The sequence below is a fragment of the Monodon monoceros genome, unplaced genomic scaffold (genome assembly GCF_005190385.1).
Source record: "Monodon monoceros isolate NGI ecotype Baffin Bay Population unplaced genomic scaffold, NGI_Narwhal_1 Super_Scaffold_7, whole genome shotgun sequence".
Taxonomy (NCBI): domain Eukaryota; kingdom Metazoa; phylum Chordata; class Mammalia; order Artiodactyla; family Monodontidae; genus Monodon; species Monodon monoceros.
Genome location: NW_021703784.1, coordinates 85,135,858 through 85,153,048, shown reverse-complemented (window position 1 = coordinate 85,153,048; position 17,191 = coordinate 85,135,858). Strand labels below are relative to the sequence as shown.

Below are 17,191 nucleotides of genomic sequence, written 5' to 3'. Positions count from 1 at the left end.
CATGGACCTCTCTAGAGGACTGTTCCTAACATGGCAGCTTGTTTTCCCTGGAGCAAGAGATTCAAGAAAAAGAGAGCAGGCGAAAGAGAGTACCCAGAAGCTGCAGTTAACTAATTGCAAAAGTTAAACTAATTAGTTTACAACTAATCTTAGATGTGACATACCACCACTTCTGCCAGCTGCTATTGGTCACAGAGACTAATCCTGGCACAACAAGGGAGGGGACGATACAAGGATGTGAGTACCAGGAGGCAGGGGTCACTGGGAACCATCTTGGAGGCTGGTGACCACTCTGCCCATCTTTCCAAAGTAAGACAAGAAGGCACAGACCTGCAAATAATAAGGTAATATCCCTGCAGAAAAGTCACAGAAAGTAATTTTAGTCTAACCACTTTTGAGGGGTTTTTGTTTATTTAAGAAAACATTTACACCTACTAGAGAATGGACTTGAGGATATGGGGAGGGGGAAGGGTAAGCTGTGACAAAGTGAAAGAGTGGCATGGACATATTATACACTACCAAACGTAAAATAGATAGCTAGTGGGAAGCAGCCGCATGGCACAGGGAGATCAGCTCGGTGCTTTGTGACCACCTAGAGGGGTGGGATAGGGAGGGTGGGAGGGAGGGAGACGCAAGAGGGAGGGGATATGGGAACATATGTATATGTATAATTGATTCACTTTGTTACAAAGCAGAAACAAACACACCATTGTAAAGCAATTATACTCCAATAAAGATGTTAAAAAAAAAAAAGAAAACATTTACTTCAATCAAGGCACTGGGCTGGCCCTATGAATACAGGCAGGAGCAACCCTACGGCTTACAGGGACTTATGGCAGAAAACAAGAATCAAGCCATGTGGTCCTGGAAGAAGAGAAGAGGGAGAGGCCAAGAAAGAGAGCTGGGATCAGGACTTCAGGACAAGGTGGGTCTAAAGTCTTCTAGTCCAGATATGGGTTCATCCTCGGACAACCTGGGTTTATTTTCCTGGGGGGCTGGACAACATCCTCACAGAAAATGGGAGAGAGAAAAGAAGGGGAAGGAGTAGGAGGCAGAAAAACAAATGACCAATTCCCGGACTCGCACAATTAGACATTCTTTCTGTAGCTTGAATTTATCAGAGTCTGTTTCAAGCCAAATTTTGCTAAGGAACTGGGTATGGAAAAAGAAAGAACCAACTAGATCCTAAAGATGCATAGGGGAAATGTCAGAGGCTGGGGTTAGAAGGCAGAGGAGATAGGTTCCGTAAAACCAAGTTCCAGGACTTTACAGTTTGAGTCTGTTCCGAGGTAGGACCTCTGATCACTGGGCAAATCAGAGTCCTGGATTGCTCACTCAAAACCATCTTTACATTCATTATATTTACCTTGTTGAATAAATGAATTAAATCATTTCCATGAACTACCCCTCCCATCCCCACTATAGGTGTCAGAGGAACCTAGCTAGGTAATATCTTTCATTGGATTCCCTTTCTACTCTTTGTCCCAAACACTTCCTCACCTGCTCATCAAAACCGATCTCCCCTTGGACTAGAGAAAGTCATCAACACCCTTTCCTCATCTGGATAAGGTTAATAATACCAGCTCCTACCTACCCCAGAGACACAAAGAAAACGGTACACATAAAATCAATTTTACATTCTTCAAGACAGGCGGGGTTGGGGGTAAATTCCAAGAATTGCAATGATGTGCACAGCTACTTTAATTCTAAGAGGCCAGGTACGAAGATCACTCCAGAACAGCTAAGGCGCTTGTCAAGCCTGCAAATGCATTCCCCAAATTAGCCAGCCCACCCACGAGTCAAGAGAAAATCAGTTTCCCCTGCCCTGGTAAGTAGCCAAGCCAAGCCAAGCCAAGCCAATTTCCTCCCCCGAAAACCATCCAGCACCCGCGTCCTCCAAACCCCACGGTCCTAGAGTCCCCGCGCTGAGCTATCCAGCCTCCGCGCCCTACTCGGCTCCTCCCCATCCCGTAGTGCCAAGAGCCAGGCAGCTCCCGCCACCCTAAAGGACTACAGCCCCCGGCATGCCCCGCGCTGCTGTCGGAGTCTCCCGGCCGCGCTTCTCCGCGTAGCTAGGTCACGTGACTCGGGGAAGATGGCCGCGCTGACGGCGGAGGTCTTTGCAGCTCTCCAGAGCCTACTGAAGGTAAATGAGAGGGGTGGGGACAGCGCGAGGCAGGCCTTTGTCTCCGAGACTTTGCACAGAGCAGGAATTGGGAATAAATGGACCCCGATTTGGAGCCACGACGCTGCCGCTGCCTCTCACTGTGACTCCTAGCAGGTTGTTGCGCTTTTCCGAGCTTTTTGAAAGTACGAACAAAATTAATACCATTTTGACAGGATAGTGAGGAAACAAGACAATGGACCTGAAGGCGCTGTACAAATGTTCCCTACTAATAGCTTCGGGGGCTGGCTTTCGGGGTTGGTGCGTTGGGGTAGTAATCTCTAGATCCGCGTTGCCAGTTCCCCATTTCATCCCGCAGCCCATCTGCGCTCTCCAGTTCTCTCCTCTGCGTCCGCCCCCTGAGTCAAGTGTGCGCTCTATATTCTCCTGAGTCCTGGGTTTGTTTGTTTGTTTTGCGGTACGCGGGACTCTTCCGTTGCGGAGCACAGGCTCCGGACGCGCAGGCTCGGTGGCCGTGGCTCACGGGCCCTGCCGCTCCGCGGCATGTGGGATCTTCCCGGACCGGGGCACGAACCCGTGTCCCCTGCATCGGCAGGCAGACTCTCAACTACTGCGCCACCAGGGAAGCCCTCCTGGGTTTTTCTTATTTGCTGTGACCTGTGTGAGGGCCAAAACACTCTGCTGACAATCATTTGAGAAATTGTGAGGATGGAAGGTATGTATTTCATATGGCTTTGTAGGAGACTGGAATTTTTTGCTTAATTTATGACTTTCCCTATAGAAGAAGCGGCGGCTTTATCGTCCTTCGTAGAACTTGTTACTAGATGATATTATGCACCTGGTTGCCTGTTGTCTCCCTTTCTCACAAGAACGTGAGATACACGAGGGACCTTGTTTTTAAAAAGAACTCCAGACGGGGCTTCCCTGGTGGTGCAGTGGTTGAGAATCCACCTGCCAGTGCAGGGGACACGGGTTCGAGCCCTGGTCTGGGAAGATCCCACATGCCGCGGAATAACTGGACCCTTGAGCCACAACTACTGAGCCTGCGCGTCTGGAGCCTGTGCTCCGCAACGAGAGGCCGCGACAGTGAGAGGCCCGCGCACCGCAATGAAGAGTGGCCCCCGCTCGCCACAACTAGAGAAAGCCCTCGCACAGAAACGAAGACCCAACACAACCAAAAATTAATTAATTAATTAATTTAAAAAAAAAAACTCCAGACGAAGAGGGTTGAGTTGATTACACTCAGCAGTTCATGGCACAGCATCATCATTGGTCCACACAATGGTCCTTCTTTTGTTTTAACCGCCTCCCCAGTGTTCACTTGTATTCTCCAGTCTCTACAGGCATCTACTCTGTTATTCACAAATGTATGCGTAACAAGCGTATCCTCCACACCTGGCATACAGCATGTGCTCAATAAATAGCTGTTCTATGAATTAATAAATGTAGTAAAGCTGGAACTGGAAACCTAGAGCTCTCAACTCCCAACCCAGTGCCTTTTCACCCTTACTGTGGCTGCTCTACCCACAGCCTCCACCCCAACCCCTCTTCATTCTATGGGCTTTTTTCCTTTAATACACTTATAAAAATCATTATTAATGTGTAACACACATACAAAAGAAGTGCACAGATTATAAGTGCACCTTTTAATGATTTATTACCACAACCACAGTCAAACAATGAAATGTTACCATTACGGCAGAAGTCTCTCTGTTTTCCCTTCGTTATTTCCCTCACTCTGCTCCCCAACAGTAACCACTATCTTTACTTCTAATATGTCAATTTAATATTGCTCACATTTGAACTTCACATAAATGGAATAATAGGGCATATTTTTGTGTGTGTGTCTGGCTTCTTTTGTTTGCTATTATGTAGCAGTAGTTCGTTCATTTGCATTCCTATTGTCCTATGTACTTTCTTTTTAAAAAAAATTACATAAACTTTTAATTTTGAGATATAGGTTTACAGGCAGTTGCAAGAAACAATACAGAAAGATCCCATTTATCCATTACTCAGTTTCCCCCAATGGTAACATCTTGCAAAACCATAGTATGATATCACAACCAGGATATGGACATTGATAGTCAAGATTCTCAACATTTTCCAACACCACAGTGTTCTTCATGTTGCCCTTTTATAGCCACACCCCCTTCCCCTCTGCCCTCACCCCTTTTGTAACCTCTGGTATTCACCAATTTGTTCTTCATTTCTGTAATTTTGTCATTTCAAGAATGTTATATAAGTGAGGGACTTCCCCAGTGGCGCAGTGGTTAAGAATCCGCCTGCCAGTGCAGGGGGCACGGGTTCAGTCCTTGGTCTGGGAAGATTCCACATGCTGCAGAGCACCTCAGCTCGTGCACCACAACTACTGAGCCTGTGCTCTAGAGCCTGCGAGCCACAACTCCTGAGCCCACGTACCACAACTACTGAAACCCATGCACCTAGAGCCCGTGCTCCGCAACAAGAGAAGCCACCGCAGTGAGAATCCCGTGCACCACAAGGAAGAATAGACCCCGCTCCCTGCAACTAAAAGTCCACGCACAGCAACGAAGACCCAACACAGCCAAAAACAAAAATACTATAAAATAAAATCAGTTGTTTCTATACACAAACAATGAAACATTCAAAAAAAAAAGTTATATAAGTGAAATCATATAATATGTAACCTTTTGGGACTGGCTTTTTTCACTGAGCCCAATTTTCTGGAGCCATGTTATGTGTTTTAATAGTTCTTTCCTTTTTATTGCTAAGTAGTATTCTATGGTATGACATCTACATTGTTTCCAGTTTTTTGCTATTACAAGTAAACCTGCTATAAACATTTGTAGACAGATTTCTGTATGAACGTAAGTCTTTATTTCTCTGAAATGAATGCCCAGGGGTACAGTTCTGGATCATTTGGTAGTTACACGTTTAGGGTTTTGTTGTTGTTTTTATGAAGCTGCCAGACTGATTTCCAGAGTGGCTGTACTACTTTACATTCCCAACAGCAATGCACGAACGGTCCAGTTTCTCCCCATCCTCGCCAGCATTTATTGGCATCACTATATTTTATTTGAGCTATTCTGATAGGTGTGTATTTATATCTCATTGTGGTTTTAATCCAGAGTTCCCTAATGGTTAATGATGTTGGACATCTTTTCATGTGCTTGTTTACCATCTGTGTATCTTCTTCAGCAGAATATTGCTTTATGTCTTTTGCTCATATTCTAATTTCATTGTTTGCTTTTTTACTTTTGCATTTCTTTATATATTCTAGATAGTGGTCCTTTGTCAGATATGTGGTTTGCACATAGTCCTTCCTAGTATTTAACTGTCTTTTCATCCTCTTCACAAAGGTGTATTAATTTGCTAGGTCTGCTGTAACAACGTACTACAGACTTGGTGGCTGACACAACAGAAATGTATTGTGTCCCAGTTCTGGAGGCCAGAAGTCTGAGATCAAGGTGTCAGCCAAGTTGGTTCCTTCTGAGGGCTTTGAGGGACAAATTGTTCTGTGCCTCTCTCCTAACTTCTGGTGGTTTCTGGTGATATGTAGTGTATCTTGGCTTGTAGATCTCTGCATTGATCTTCATATGAAGTTCTCCCTGTTTGCATCTTTGTGTCTAAACTATCCCTTTTAATTAGGACATTGGTCATATTGGATTAGGGTCCACCCTATGACCTCATCTTTATGTTTTTTGTCATATATTTTTATATGACTATTTATAGTCATATAAATATGACTGTATCTGCAATAATCCTATTTCTAAATGAGATCACATTTTCAGATAGTGGGGGTTATGACTTCAATATATGACTTTTAGGGTGGACACAGTTCAACCCATAACAGGATCTTTAGCAGAGCAAAAAATGTTTTAATTTTGATGAAATACAGTTTTTCAAAAATTTTTCCTTTTATGAACTGTGATTTTTTTAATGAATTACGCTTTTGGTGTAAAGTTTAAGAACTCTTTGTGAAGCCATAGCTCTCCAAATTTTCCCCTCTTTTTATCTAAAAGTTTTATAGTTTACATTTGTATAACATTTTAAAAATATTTATTTTATTTTTGGCTGCGTTGGGTCTTCGTTGCTGCGCGCAGGCTTTCTCTAGTTGCGGCGAGTGGGGGCTACTCTTCTTCGCGGTGCGTGGGCTTCTCATTGCGGTGGCTTCTCTTGTTAAGGAGCATGGGCTCTAGGCACGCGGGCTTCAGTAGTTGTGGCTCGCGGGCTCTAGAGTGCAGGCTCAGTAGTTGTGGCGCACAGGCTTAGTTGCTCTGCGGCATGTGGGATCTTCCCAGACCAGGGCTCTAACCTGTGTCCCCTGCATTGGCAGGCGGATTCTTAACCACTGTGCCACCAGGGAAGTCCCTACATTTATATAACATTTAAGTCCATGATTGATTTTGCATTAATTTTGTATAAGGTGTGTGGAAAAGTTTGAGAATTTTTTTTTTTGGCCTGTGAATGTCCCCTTGTTCCAATATCATTTGTTGAAAAGGGCTTTCTTTCCTCCATTGAATTGCTTTTGCAACTTTGTCAAGAATCAATTGGGCATATTTACTGGGTCTACTTCAGGGTTCTTTAGTTTGTTCCATTGATCTATTTGTTTATCCCTCTGAGAATACCATACAGTCTTGATTATTGTAGCTATATAATGTCTTGAAATCAGATAGATGGATTCCTCCTACTTCATTCTTTATCAGAATTGTTTTAGCTATTCTAGTTTCTTTGCCTTCCTGTATAAATTTTAGAATGATCTTGGATATATCTTAAAAAAAAAAACTTGCTGAGATTTTCATAGGAATTGGGTTAAATCTGTACATCATTTAGGAGCAAATTGATGTCTTAATGTGTTGGATCATCCAATCCATGATCATGATGTGTCTCCCCATTGATTTAGATCCTTGATTTCTTTTATCTGTATTGTATAATTTTCAGTATACAAGTCCTGTACATGTTTTGTTAGATTTATACCTAAGTATTTCTCTCTTTTTTTTTTGAGCAATTGCAAATGATACTGTACTTTTAATTCCAGTGTCCACATGTTCATTGCTAGTGTGTAGAAATACATCTGATTTTAGTAGGTGTATCTTGGATCTGCAAACTGCTGAACTCACTTATTCTAATAATTTTTTTGTACATTTCTTGGGACTTTCTCATAGACAGTCATGTCCCTGCACATAGGGACAGTTTTATTTCTTCCTTTCTGATCTGCAGACCTTTTATTTCTTTCTCTTGCCTTATTTCAGTGGCTAGAATTTTCAGCACAATGTGGAATAACAGTGGTGAGAGCCCACATCCTTGCCTTGTTCCCAACTTTAGTCTTTCATCATTAAGTATGTTTTCTCTAGGTTTTTTGGTAGATGCTCTATGTCAAGTTATGGAAGTTCCCCTCTATTCCTAATTTTATGAGAGTTTTCATCAAGAATGGATGTTGAATTTTGTCAACTGCTCTTTCTGCATTGATTGATATCCAGTGATTTTCTCCTTGAGCCTGGTAATATGGTGGATCACATAGATTTTCAAATACTGAACTGGCCTAGCATCCCTGGAATAAATTCCACCTAGTTATAGTGAATAATCCTTTTTATATATTGCTGAATTCTGTTTGTTAGTATGTTAAGGATCTTTGCCTCTATTTTTATGAGGGACATTGGTCTGTAGTTGTTTTTTTGTTTTGTTTTATACAGTCTCTGTCTGATTTGGGTATCAGGGTAATCCTAGCTTTGTGAAATGAATTGGGAAGTGTTTCCTCCTTTTCTGTTTTCTAGAAGAGATTGTGTAGAATTAGTTAATTCTTTCTTTAAATGTGTGTTAGAATTCTCTGGTGAAACCATCTGGGTCTGGTGATTTCTTTTCTGGGGGTTTTAAAATTACAAATTCTATTTCCTTAACAGTTATAGCACTACTCACGTTTTCAATTTTATATTGGGAGAGTTATGGTAGTTTGTGTTTTTCGAGAAATTGATCCACTTCATTTAAACTGTCACATTTGTGTGTATAGAGTTGCTTGTAGTTATTCTCTTATTTTCTTTTTGAAATCTGCAGAGCCTGTAGTGATATGCCCTGCTTCATTCCTGATATTGGTAATTTGTGTCTCCTTTCTTTTTAATTTTGTCAGTCTTGCTAAAAGTTTGTTAATTTTATTGATATTTTCGAAGAACTAGTTCTTTGTTCCATTGATTTCTCCTTTTTTATGTTTTCAGTTTCTTTGGTGTCTGCCCTTTGTTGTTTCCTTCCTTATTCCTTTGGGTTTATTATGCTCTTGTTTTTCTAGGTTCTTGAGATGAGGACTTAGATTATTTATTTGAGACTTCTCCTCTTTTCTATTTATGCATTTAATGCTGTAAATTTCCCTCTCAGCACCATCTTGGCCGTATTCCCAGAATTTTGGTGTTGTTTTTCATTTTCATTCATTCAGTGTAATTTTTTTAACTTTCCTTTTAATCTGTGGATTATTTAGAAGTGTGTTGTTTAAGTTTCCAAATGTTTGGACATGTTCTTGTTATCTTATTGATTTCTAATGTGATTCCATTGTGATCACTGAGAACAAACTCTGTATGATTTAGTTCTTTTAAGTTTGTTAAGGTTTGTTTCTTGGCTCAGAATATCCTCTATCTGGTATGTGTTCAGTGAGCTTTTGAAAAGAGTGTGTATTCTGTTGTTACTGGGTAGTGTTCCATAAATGTCAATTAGATTGATTGATGGTGTTGTGGAGTTCTTCTGTGTCCTTGTTGAATCCTGTCTAGTTGTTCTATCAATTGTTGAAAGAGGGGTGTTGAAGACTCCAACTGTATTTATAGATTTGTCGATTTCTCCTTTCAGTTCTGTTTGGTTTTGCTTCACATATTTTGCAGCTCTCTTGCTGAGGGCATGCACATTCAGGATGTCTTCTGGTCGACAGAAGCTTTTACCTTTACCTAATGTCCCTCTCTGTCTCTGGTAATTTTCTCTGCTGTGAAGTCTACTTTATCTGATATTAAAGTAGCCACCCTTGCTTTCCTGATTAATGTTTGCATGATCTATCTTTTTCCATTCTTTTCCTTTTAATCTGTCTCTGTCATTATGTTTGAAGGGAGTTTCTTGTAGATAGCATTTAACTGAATCATATTTTTTAATCCACTCAGCCAATTTCTCTTTTAATTGGTATATTTAGACCACTTACAGCCAATGTAATTATTGAAATATTAGAACTTAAGTTTGCCATTTTATTTTTTGTTTTCTATTTGTTCTTTTATTTTTTGTTCTTTACTTTTACTGCCTTCCTGTGAGTTATTTGATCAATTGAACATTTTTTGGAATTCCATTTTGATTTATCTGTAGTGTTTTAAAATTCATTTCTCTTTATCACTCTTATAGTGGTTGTTCAACTTATTACATTTATTTACTATAACATCACAATCTCAGTGACATATCAGTGTCATCATTTTACCAGTTAGAGTGAAGTCATCCCTTTATAGTCCTACCCTTATTTATAATATAATTGTCTTAAATATTTCCTCTATATACATTTACAGCCACATCGGACAGTGGCTTTTCTTTTTGTTCATATATCCCAGACTTCGAGCTGAAGAAGGGGGCCACCCAGAACGCCAGTGGGTGAAAACAAACTCCAACAAATACTTGCTCTCTCTAGCCAAAGACCAAGAAAGGGGCGGCTTAGGAAGACAGAAGACTTTTAGACAATAACTGCTCTACTCCACCAAAACACCACTGAAAAAACTGTGTCCCCACTCCACTGTACATCAACAAAGTCTGAGAGCGAACACCCCCATCAGGGCGGTGTCAGAGGAGGTCAAGTAGGGAGCTGGACCTCCATCCCCACGAGCTGGTAACAAGTTCCACCACCCCACAGTATTAGTGGAAACTACTGGAGCCAGAACTTCCACCCCTGCCCAGTAGCTACAAGGAACCCCTACTTTTGGGTGTGAGCAGGAACCAAGTAGGGGAGCTGGACTTCTGTCTTCATTTGGTAGTAATGAAGCAACAACCCCCAGCCCTACCGTGCTCGTCCTGCCGCCTGAGCAGTGTCAGAGAAAGCCAGCTAAAATAGAAGATTTAAATAAGTTCCAGAGGCTCAGAACGTAATATGGCCATGTCATTCCTTTGTCATGAGGTCCCTAGCAGGTCTGTCTTCTCTTCTCCCCTTTAAGAGTCGTCTTACATTTGTTTTGTATAAAGTGCCCAGGGAATGTAGTTGTGTTTAGCAGGAAAAATAGGGAAAAGTACATCTATGTCATCTTCACAGAACTGGAAGTGTCCTATGCACCTCTTAGGTGTCACACCATGACGGAGACAGTATTACGTTCTAAAAAAAATGTATTTTCAGAGTCTGAGTTTGTTGCTTGTTTTGTTTTTTTCCAGGCCTCCTCGAAAGATGTTGTCAGACAGCTGTGCCAAGAGAGCTTTTCCAGTTCAGCCCTTGGCTCGAAAAAGCTCTTGGATGTTACGTGTTCCAGCTTGTCTGTGACCCAGGAGGAGGCAAAACAAGTAAGTGGGGTCAGAAATGACCTCTGGCCGCTGGCTTCGCGGCTCATTAGTCTCTTCCTTGACTTCCCAGTTGTTGCCACGTCCAAGAGAATTTTTCCCCTGAAGTGTCTGTTGACGTTATAGCAAACTTAAAATAGATGCTTTTTTCTTTTTTAATGTTAGTGAACTTAAAAGCCATTGTCTTTGAACCTTCACTTCCTTGTGATAAGTGAGGCGTGGATGGGAAAAGTATACCCAGAGTCGGAGCTCCTGACCATTTCCTCTTCAGACTTGTCACCTAGACATGGACAAGAGCCAACCTTGCTATGATTTTCTTTCCCAACCTGTAACTTAATAGTGCTGATGAATTGTTGGCTGGATAGCTTAGGCAGACTTTTCAGGGATGGTTGGGCAGAAACTCTGAGGCCTGAGTATGATTAGGGAGGATGTACTGCTGGACCTCACCTGATCTCAGGTGGCCAAGAGGACAAGGATGGTTATGTAGCACTCACAGCCTTATCTTTCCATGGCAGCTGTGTTTCCAAAACAGTAATTCATCCAAGCAGACCTATGTTGTTGTTGTTATTTTTTAATCTGGAGCTTGGCTCATTGAAGTGAGAGGCAGCAGCAAGGTTATGAAAGTGAGTTGGAGTCTTAGTTTGGGTTCCTCAAAAGTAGACCCTGAGGCAACGACCTGGCTGCTGGTAGTTACTTGGGAGGTGATTCCAGAAAGCATAAAGGAGGGAGTGAGGAAAATCAGACCGGGAAGAGAGACAAGCCAGGAGAAGGATATGTTAGGGAGCGGTCAGTGCTGCGGGGTCTGCAGTTGGGATCCTGTAAGAAACCATGTGGGTAAATGCCCCAGCACTGTCATCCTGGAAGGCAGGGAGGGTGGGGCGTTTATCCACTCACTCCCACCCTTCACCAGTAGAGGCTTACTGTCCCCTCGCCTCTGGGTTGTGTTTTTTTGAGCTGAGCAACCTCCCGTGGCATCCGGGGAAGTCCTAAAGCGGAGAAAGTTACCTCCAGAGTCCTGTTCTGTTCCGCTGAGCAGCAGATTCACTTGGAAGGACACAGGGTAGAACCCAGCGTCCTAGCGGGGCAGCGCCAGGCATTCCTTCCACAGGGAGGTCCGCGCAGCCGGCCTGGAGCTGTTTGTTTGCCTGGCTCGCCCCACCAGGTGACAGCCTAGGGGCGAGGACGGGACAGTCCAGCCAGCCTGGATGAGAAGCCCCAACTCCCCAGGAGCCAGGAGCTGTGCCAGCGATTCAGGAAGCACGGCTTTGGGTGCTGGCACAGACGGCGCAGCCACACTCAGGGAAGCCCAAGCCGCGGGCCCCGGTGTTTCTGCAGCCCTCGCGGTCCAGAGGCAGGGGGCTGGCGCGGCGTTGTCTAGTGACACCGCTGACTTTCCGCTTCTCTCACATTAAGAGGGGAACAGGCTAGAGAGTTAGCTTAAGGTCAGAGTCCGTGCACAGGGAAGGGGATTTATTAACCCTTTGCCCACAAGCAGAGACTTTCTGGCAGGTTGACAGCATCCTCGGTCAGGCAGCTACATGTCTTCTAAGCAACAGCTGAGCTTGGAGGTGGGCCGAGGCGCGTGAGCATCAGCGTCTGCACCAGGGGCCTCCGGACTCCTGGGATTCAGCTTGAATGACGGTGGCGGTTTGTGGCAGGCCCTCTTCCCAGCAGGGGAGATAGAGCCCTGTCCCCTGTCCCCCTGCCCCTCACCGCCCAGGGCTCCCCGTCTGTCCTGCAGCTGCTCCAGGCTCTGCACCGCCTCACCAGGCTAGTGGTGTTCCGTGACCTGTCCTCCGCCGAGGCAGTTCTGGCACTCTTTCCTGAAAATTTCCACCAAAACCTCAAAAACCTGCTGACAAAAATCATCCTAGAACACGCGTAAGTGCTTATTTCTTGGGAGTTTCTTGTAATGCTTGTATCTTTTATTCCTGTTCTGGAAAAAATATGCTTATTCTTGAAAAGCAAGCACAGGTAAGCAAAAAGAAGGAAACCGTAATCCCACCACCCAGAGGGTTAGTAGTGTTAATTCCTTAACGGGAAACCTTTTAAGACTGGTTTATTTTTTCCATTTACACATAGAGGGTTGGTTTTGCTTTTGTTTTTAACACAATGGGATCATGCCGTTTTATAACTTGCTTGTTTTCATTTAATAGAATTAACATTAATGATATTTCAGGTCGATAAATATTTACCTTCAGTATCATTCTTAATGGGTAAATATATTCCATTACATGAAGAAATTATGTGTAATTTAGTTAATAAATTCCTTAGGGTTGGACATTTAGGCTATTGGCAGTTTTCACTGCAGTGAACAATTTATTGTGGAACCTTTGCCCACATTGTGCTTCATTATTTCCTTACTGGTAAATGGTGGTATTGAGGCTTTGGCTTTTTATTATCAAGTCTGCCATCGGAAAGATTGCACCAACTACTCCTCCACCAGGAGGACGTTGATGTGCCACTCTCCCGACACCATCACCAGCACTGAGGGTGTTTTGTTTTGTTTTTTTACTTTTGATTCCCAGTTTCACAAATGGCAAATGGTACCTCATTTCAGTTTATATCTTTGGTACTAGTGATGTCAAATATCTTTTTCATGTTATTGGTCACTTTTATTCTTTTGTGAATTTTCTGTACATTTTCTAGCTGGGCAGATCCTTTTAGACGCATACAATTCAAGCAGAACTGATTAACTCCTGGTTAGCAGCAGGCTTGAAGAGACCTCTCTGATAGTAATACCTGATAATGCTTACTTCCCAAGGGTTTTGTTGTTTATTTAGAAACTTTCTCTTGCGTGACCACAGTTTACTATGACTCTGCTCAGCATCTCACTATGGCGTGACTTGTGTAGCATCAGACACGTCTGTTAGTGTTTGCATAAGACACGTCTTATGTGTTTGCATAAGATGCCATACTTTGCATAGTAGATGCTCAGTAAAAAGAGGATAAGTTGACCTTTTCTGCTTTGTCTCTGAGAACAATAGCACAGTTACAGTGCATTTAGCCTTTTCTTTTCCTAAGCCATGAAAACTAACAGCATCTATGGCCTTAACATCACTCAGTTCTGTAAAACAAGCAAACAAAAAACTGCTCCTTGGAGGGAGGCATTTCTGTGGTCCTTTCCTGTCAGGAGGTGATTATAGGTTTTAAGATCACAGAAGGAGCAGAGGCCCAGGCCCATGGGCCTCATTATCAGAAGACTCAATTCGCATCCCTTTTCCATTATATTTTTCTTATCTTTCCGTCTTACACAGATCTACTTGGAGAGCTGAAGCCCAAACAAATCAGAGTGAGTACCAAGAAACCTGCCTCCTCCTCCTTCCGCCTCCTCCCCAGCCCCAGCCCTAAATCTACCAGAGTTTTTAACTAAAGTCAAAGTGAATTAACCTAATCCCAAACCGAATAGTGTTTGTTATGTATTTCTTTTTAATTCCACTTTTTAATTTTTTTTCTGGCTATAAACCTAGTATAATAGAGGCATGTTGTTAAAAAACAAACAGTTATCCTAAGCAGAAAGTGAAGTACTTAAAATAACTATTTCCATCGGAAAACAAATTAACCATAATTGAAATTAGTGGGAAAGGTTGAATAAAAGTGGGTGTTTGATAAACAGCCACTAAACTCACTCTGAGCCGGTCACAGTGCCACAGACTCTACCTGCATTAACTCATTCAGTCCTCCCAACAGCCCTGTGAGCTAGGCCGAGATCATCCCCATTTTATAGGTGAGCAAACAGAGGCTCAGAGGTTAGACAGGTGGTAGAGCACACGTTCAAGCCAAGTCTGTGTGTCTCTCAAACAAAAGCTCTCTCCGCTATTCTCAAAGCTACACATTGCCTAAGACTCTGGCCACAGCCTCCTCTTCTCCACCTGCGTCTTCCTCATCCTGTCTGGACATCTGGAGGGTTGGGTGTTCAGGCAGAAGCCTGGAGGTGCTGACCACCACGAATCCGCACTAAGTGCAGGGGCCACGATCAGTGGTAAGGAAGACCTAGGGCTCGCTGTGGGGTCTTGGGCCCTGTCTGTCTGTCTCCCTCAGAGGCTTGCTGTGGGGATCACATGCATTACCCACGTGCAGCCCTTGGAGCTGCCTGTCGTCGAGGAAAGGCTTAGTAACGCAGGTGGCGTGAGCACTGAGCCGAGCTGTCCCCACACAGTCTCTCTGCCGCGCCTGGTCGACCTGGACTGGAGGGTGGACATCAAAACCTCCTCAGACAGCATCAGCCGCGTGGCCATCCCTACCTGCCTGCTCCAGATGAAGGTACGTCCACTGTCATGCTCACCAGAAGGGAAGGAGGGGCAGCAGGGACTTGGCGCCCCTGCGGGCCAGCAAAAATGCCAGACTCCAAGTTTTAGGATCTCCAACCCCATAAATAAAAAAAATTTAGCACCCCCAAAATGCAGTGTTTATTTAGAAAGTATATGTGTATTAACATAGTGCAGTCATAATAAAACATATACCGAAACTAGAAATTTCAAAACAAGACAAACACAAAATATAACTTTACAAAATAATTTGCTGATACCCAAAGGTTGTCTTAGACACTTACCGGAAGGTTTGGCTTTAACAATAGAAGCACGCACTCGGATTTCCAATTGCCGCCTTGAGAATTTTGGTGTACTTTTCCAAATTCTTCCAATCTTAGGAGGCTGTTGCCATTTGTACTGTGCTGAACAAGGGCTCCTATTAGCAGTTGGAGAAGTATCATTTCTTCATCTTACTGTTCTTCATCTTATAGCACAGTTACAGTGCATTTAGCCTTTTCTTGCTTTTCCTAAGCCATGAAAACTAACAGCACCTATGGCCTTAACATCACTCATTGGTGTTATCTTCACTTCACAGTTATTTTCAGGAGTCTTTTTAAGCCACATACCCATTTTTAAGGTTTGTTTAGTTAAAACTAGGTAGCATAATGCTGTATTTACTTAACCACCAGACACCCAGAAACTCAAGAGCTGTAAGAAAATGAAAGAGCAAGGATGCCTCTAACAACTAAGTTTTTAACTATTATTAAGGCTTACTTTAAAAAAAAAAAAGATACAAATACATATAACTAGAGGTTGTAATATTTTTCCTGCATCCCGGAGGATTCTTACATACCCCTAGAGCCCACAGCCTAAAGTACCAGCATGAACCCAGGATGTTTCCTCACTCGAGTGCCCAGAGAGAGTTGGGGGTGGGAGAGTGAGTGAGCCTGGCTTCTCCGACCCCTGCCCGGAGCCCCTGAGACAGCTCCCCTCTGACCCCTGCCCGGAGCCCCTGAGACAGCTCCCTCCCTGTCCCCATTTGCTGAGTGACTCCAGGGCTGTGACTCTCTGTGACTCTGAGCAAAGAGCCTCTCTTCCAAGCTTCGCCAGAACGGGGTAGGGCCTGCAGGTCGAAGAGAGGCAGCTCTGACTTTGGGGCAGTGTTCTCTTTTCAGATCCAGGAAGATCCCAGTCTGTGTGGGGAGCAGCCCTCTGTGTCAGCTGTCACCGTGGAGCTGAGTAAGGAGACCCTGGACACGATGTTAGACGGGCTGGGCCGCATCCGGGACCAGCTCTCCGCTGTGGCCAGCAAGTGACGCGGCCAGCCGGCCCCCAGCACATGCCGTCCTCGCAGCAGGCAGCGCTGGGGACATGGGGGCTGCTATCCAGAAGGTGCGGTTGGACCAGGCAGAAGCAGCCAGGCCCCCGCGCTGCTTTTTCCTCTTTCCAAAGATGGAGCAGAAGCTGCTGATCTCGCGAGGCTCCTGTGTGGGACTTAACGACCCCGCGGCAGCAGGAGGGAGCATTTGCTTGGTCAGCCGCCTCCGCCTGGCTGATTGGAAAATTCAGGCCCAAATTGTGGCGCTCGTCTTAATAAGTTCCTTTCACTCTGATGAGCTCATTTCCAGCTCTGGAATGCACGCAGGGAGTCAGGTGGGTGACACCAGCAGTTCTGCTTCTCTGTCAGAGAAGCCAGGCGGATCCCACAGGGCAGGGCCCCCTCTGCGTGCCTGCCTGCCCTGAGTCCAGAGCCTTCCCGAGCTCCCTCAGCCCTGCTGGACCACCTGGCAGCGAAGGAAGTCTGAAATGGGAACTCATTTCCTTCTCATTGGAACCAGAGGCCCCTTCCTTGATGTAATGCAGCCACTCAGGGTGAAGAAGTAGGAGTGATTGGAAATAAATAACAGTTCTAAAAACTTCATGATTCCGGTCACGCTTCTGTAGCTTCTGTCCTTAGCCCGAGTCATTTCCTTAGGCCCGTGCTGCCTCTCGTTTGTAAAGGCGACCCCAGCTTCCTCGTTCCTGGCTCAGCTCATCAGCACGGGATGACCTGAAACCAGGCCTGTGAACCGGCCCACCTTCCATGTATCCGTCCGTCACGTAGAGCAAAAGCAAGCGCGGCTGACAGCAGCAGGTGCTCGTCGCGAGAGCTGTGATGAACGCGCTCTTCGAGGACTTTAACCAGACGGAACCGTCTGTCACGGGCCTGACAAGTCCCGGGGGCTCAGTGTAAGGTGTTCCCCCTTCCTTCTCCAGATCACCCAGTAGCAAGAGCCTGCCTGCTCTGAGCGCTTTGTTTGGTGGCTTCTCAGGTGGGGTGTGTGGACGGGGTGGGAGGGTGGGTGGA

At 44.4% G+C, this 17,191-nt stretch overlaps 1 protein-coding gene across 3 annotated transcripts; it reads left to right on the top strand.

Moving 5' to 3' along the window:
- Positions 1–2,084: 2,084 nt before the first annotated feature.
- Positions 2,085–17,168, top strand: COMMD9 (COMM domain containing 9). 3 transcript variants are annotated; one of them, XM_029208935.1, is made up of 6 exons: positions 2,085–2,146; positions 10,472–10,597; positions 12,336–12,475; positions 13,852–13,886; positions 14,754–14,857; positions 16,020–17,168. In XM_029208935.1, exons 1-6 carry the CDS (start codon positions 2,096–2,098, stop codon positions 16,158–16,160), a joined length of 597 nt encoding a protein of 198 aa, XP_029064768.1. In that variant the 5' UTR covers positions 2,085–2,095; the 3' UTR covers positions 16,161–17,168. The 3 variants fall into 3 exon arrangements, with proteins under 3 accessions (XP_029064768.1, XP_029064766.1, XP_029064767.1); XM_029208934.1 differs by having other exon boundaries at positions 2,096–2,146; positions 12,315–12,475; XM_029208933.1 differs by lacking the exon at positions 16,020–17,168 and having other exon boundaries at positions 14,754–16,012.
- Positions 17,169–17,191: the final 23 nt, after the last annotated feature.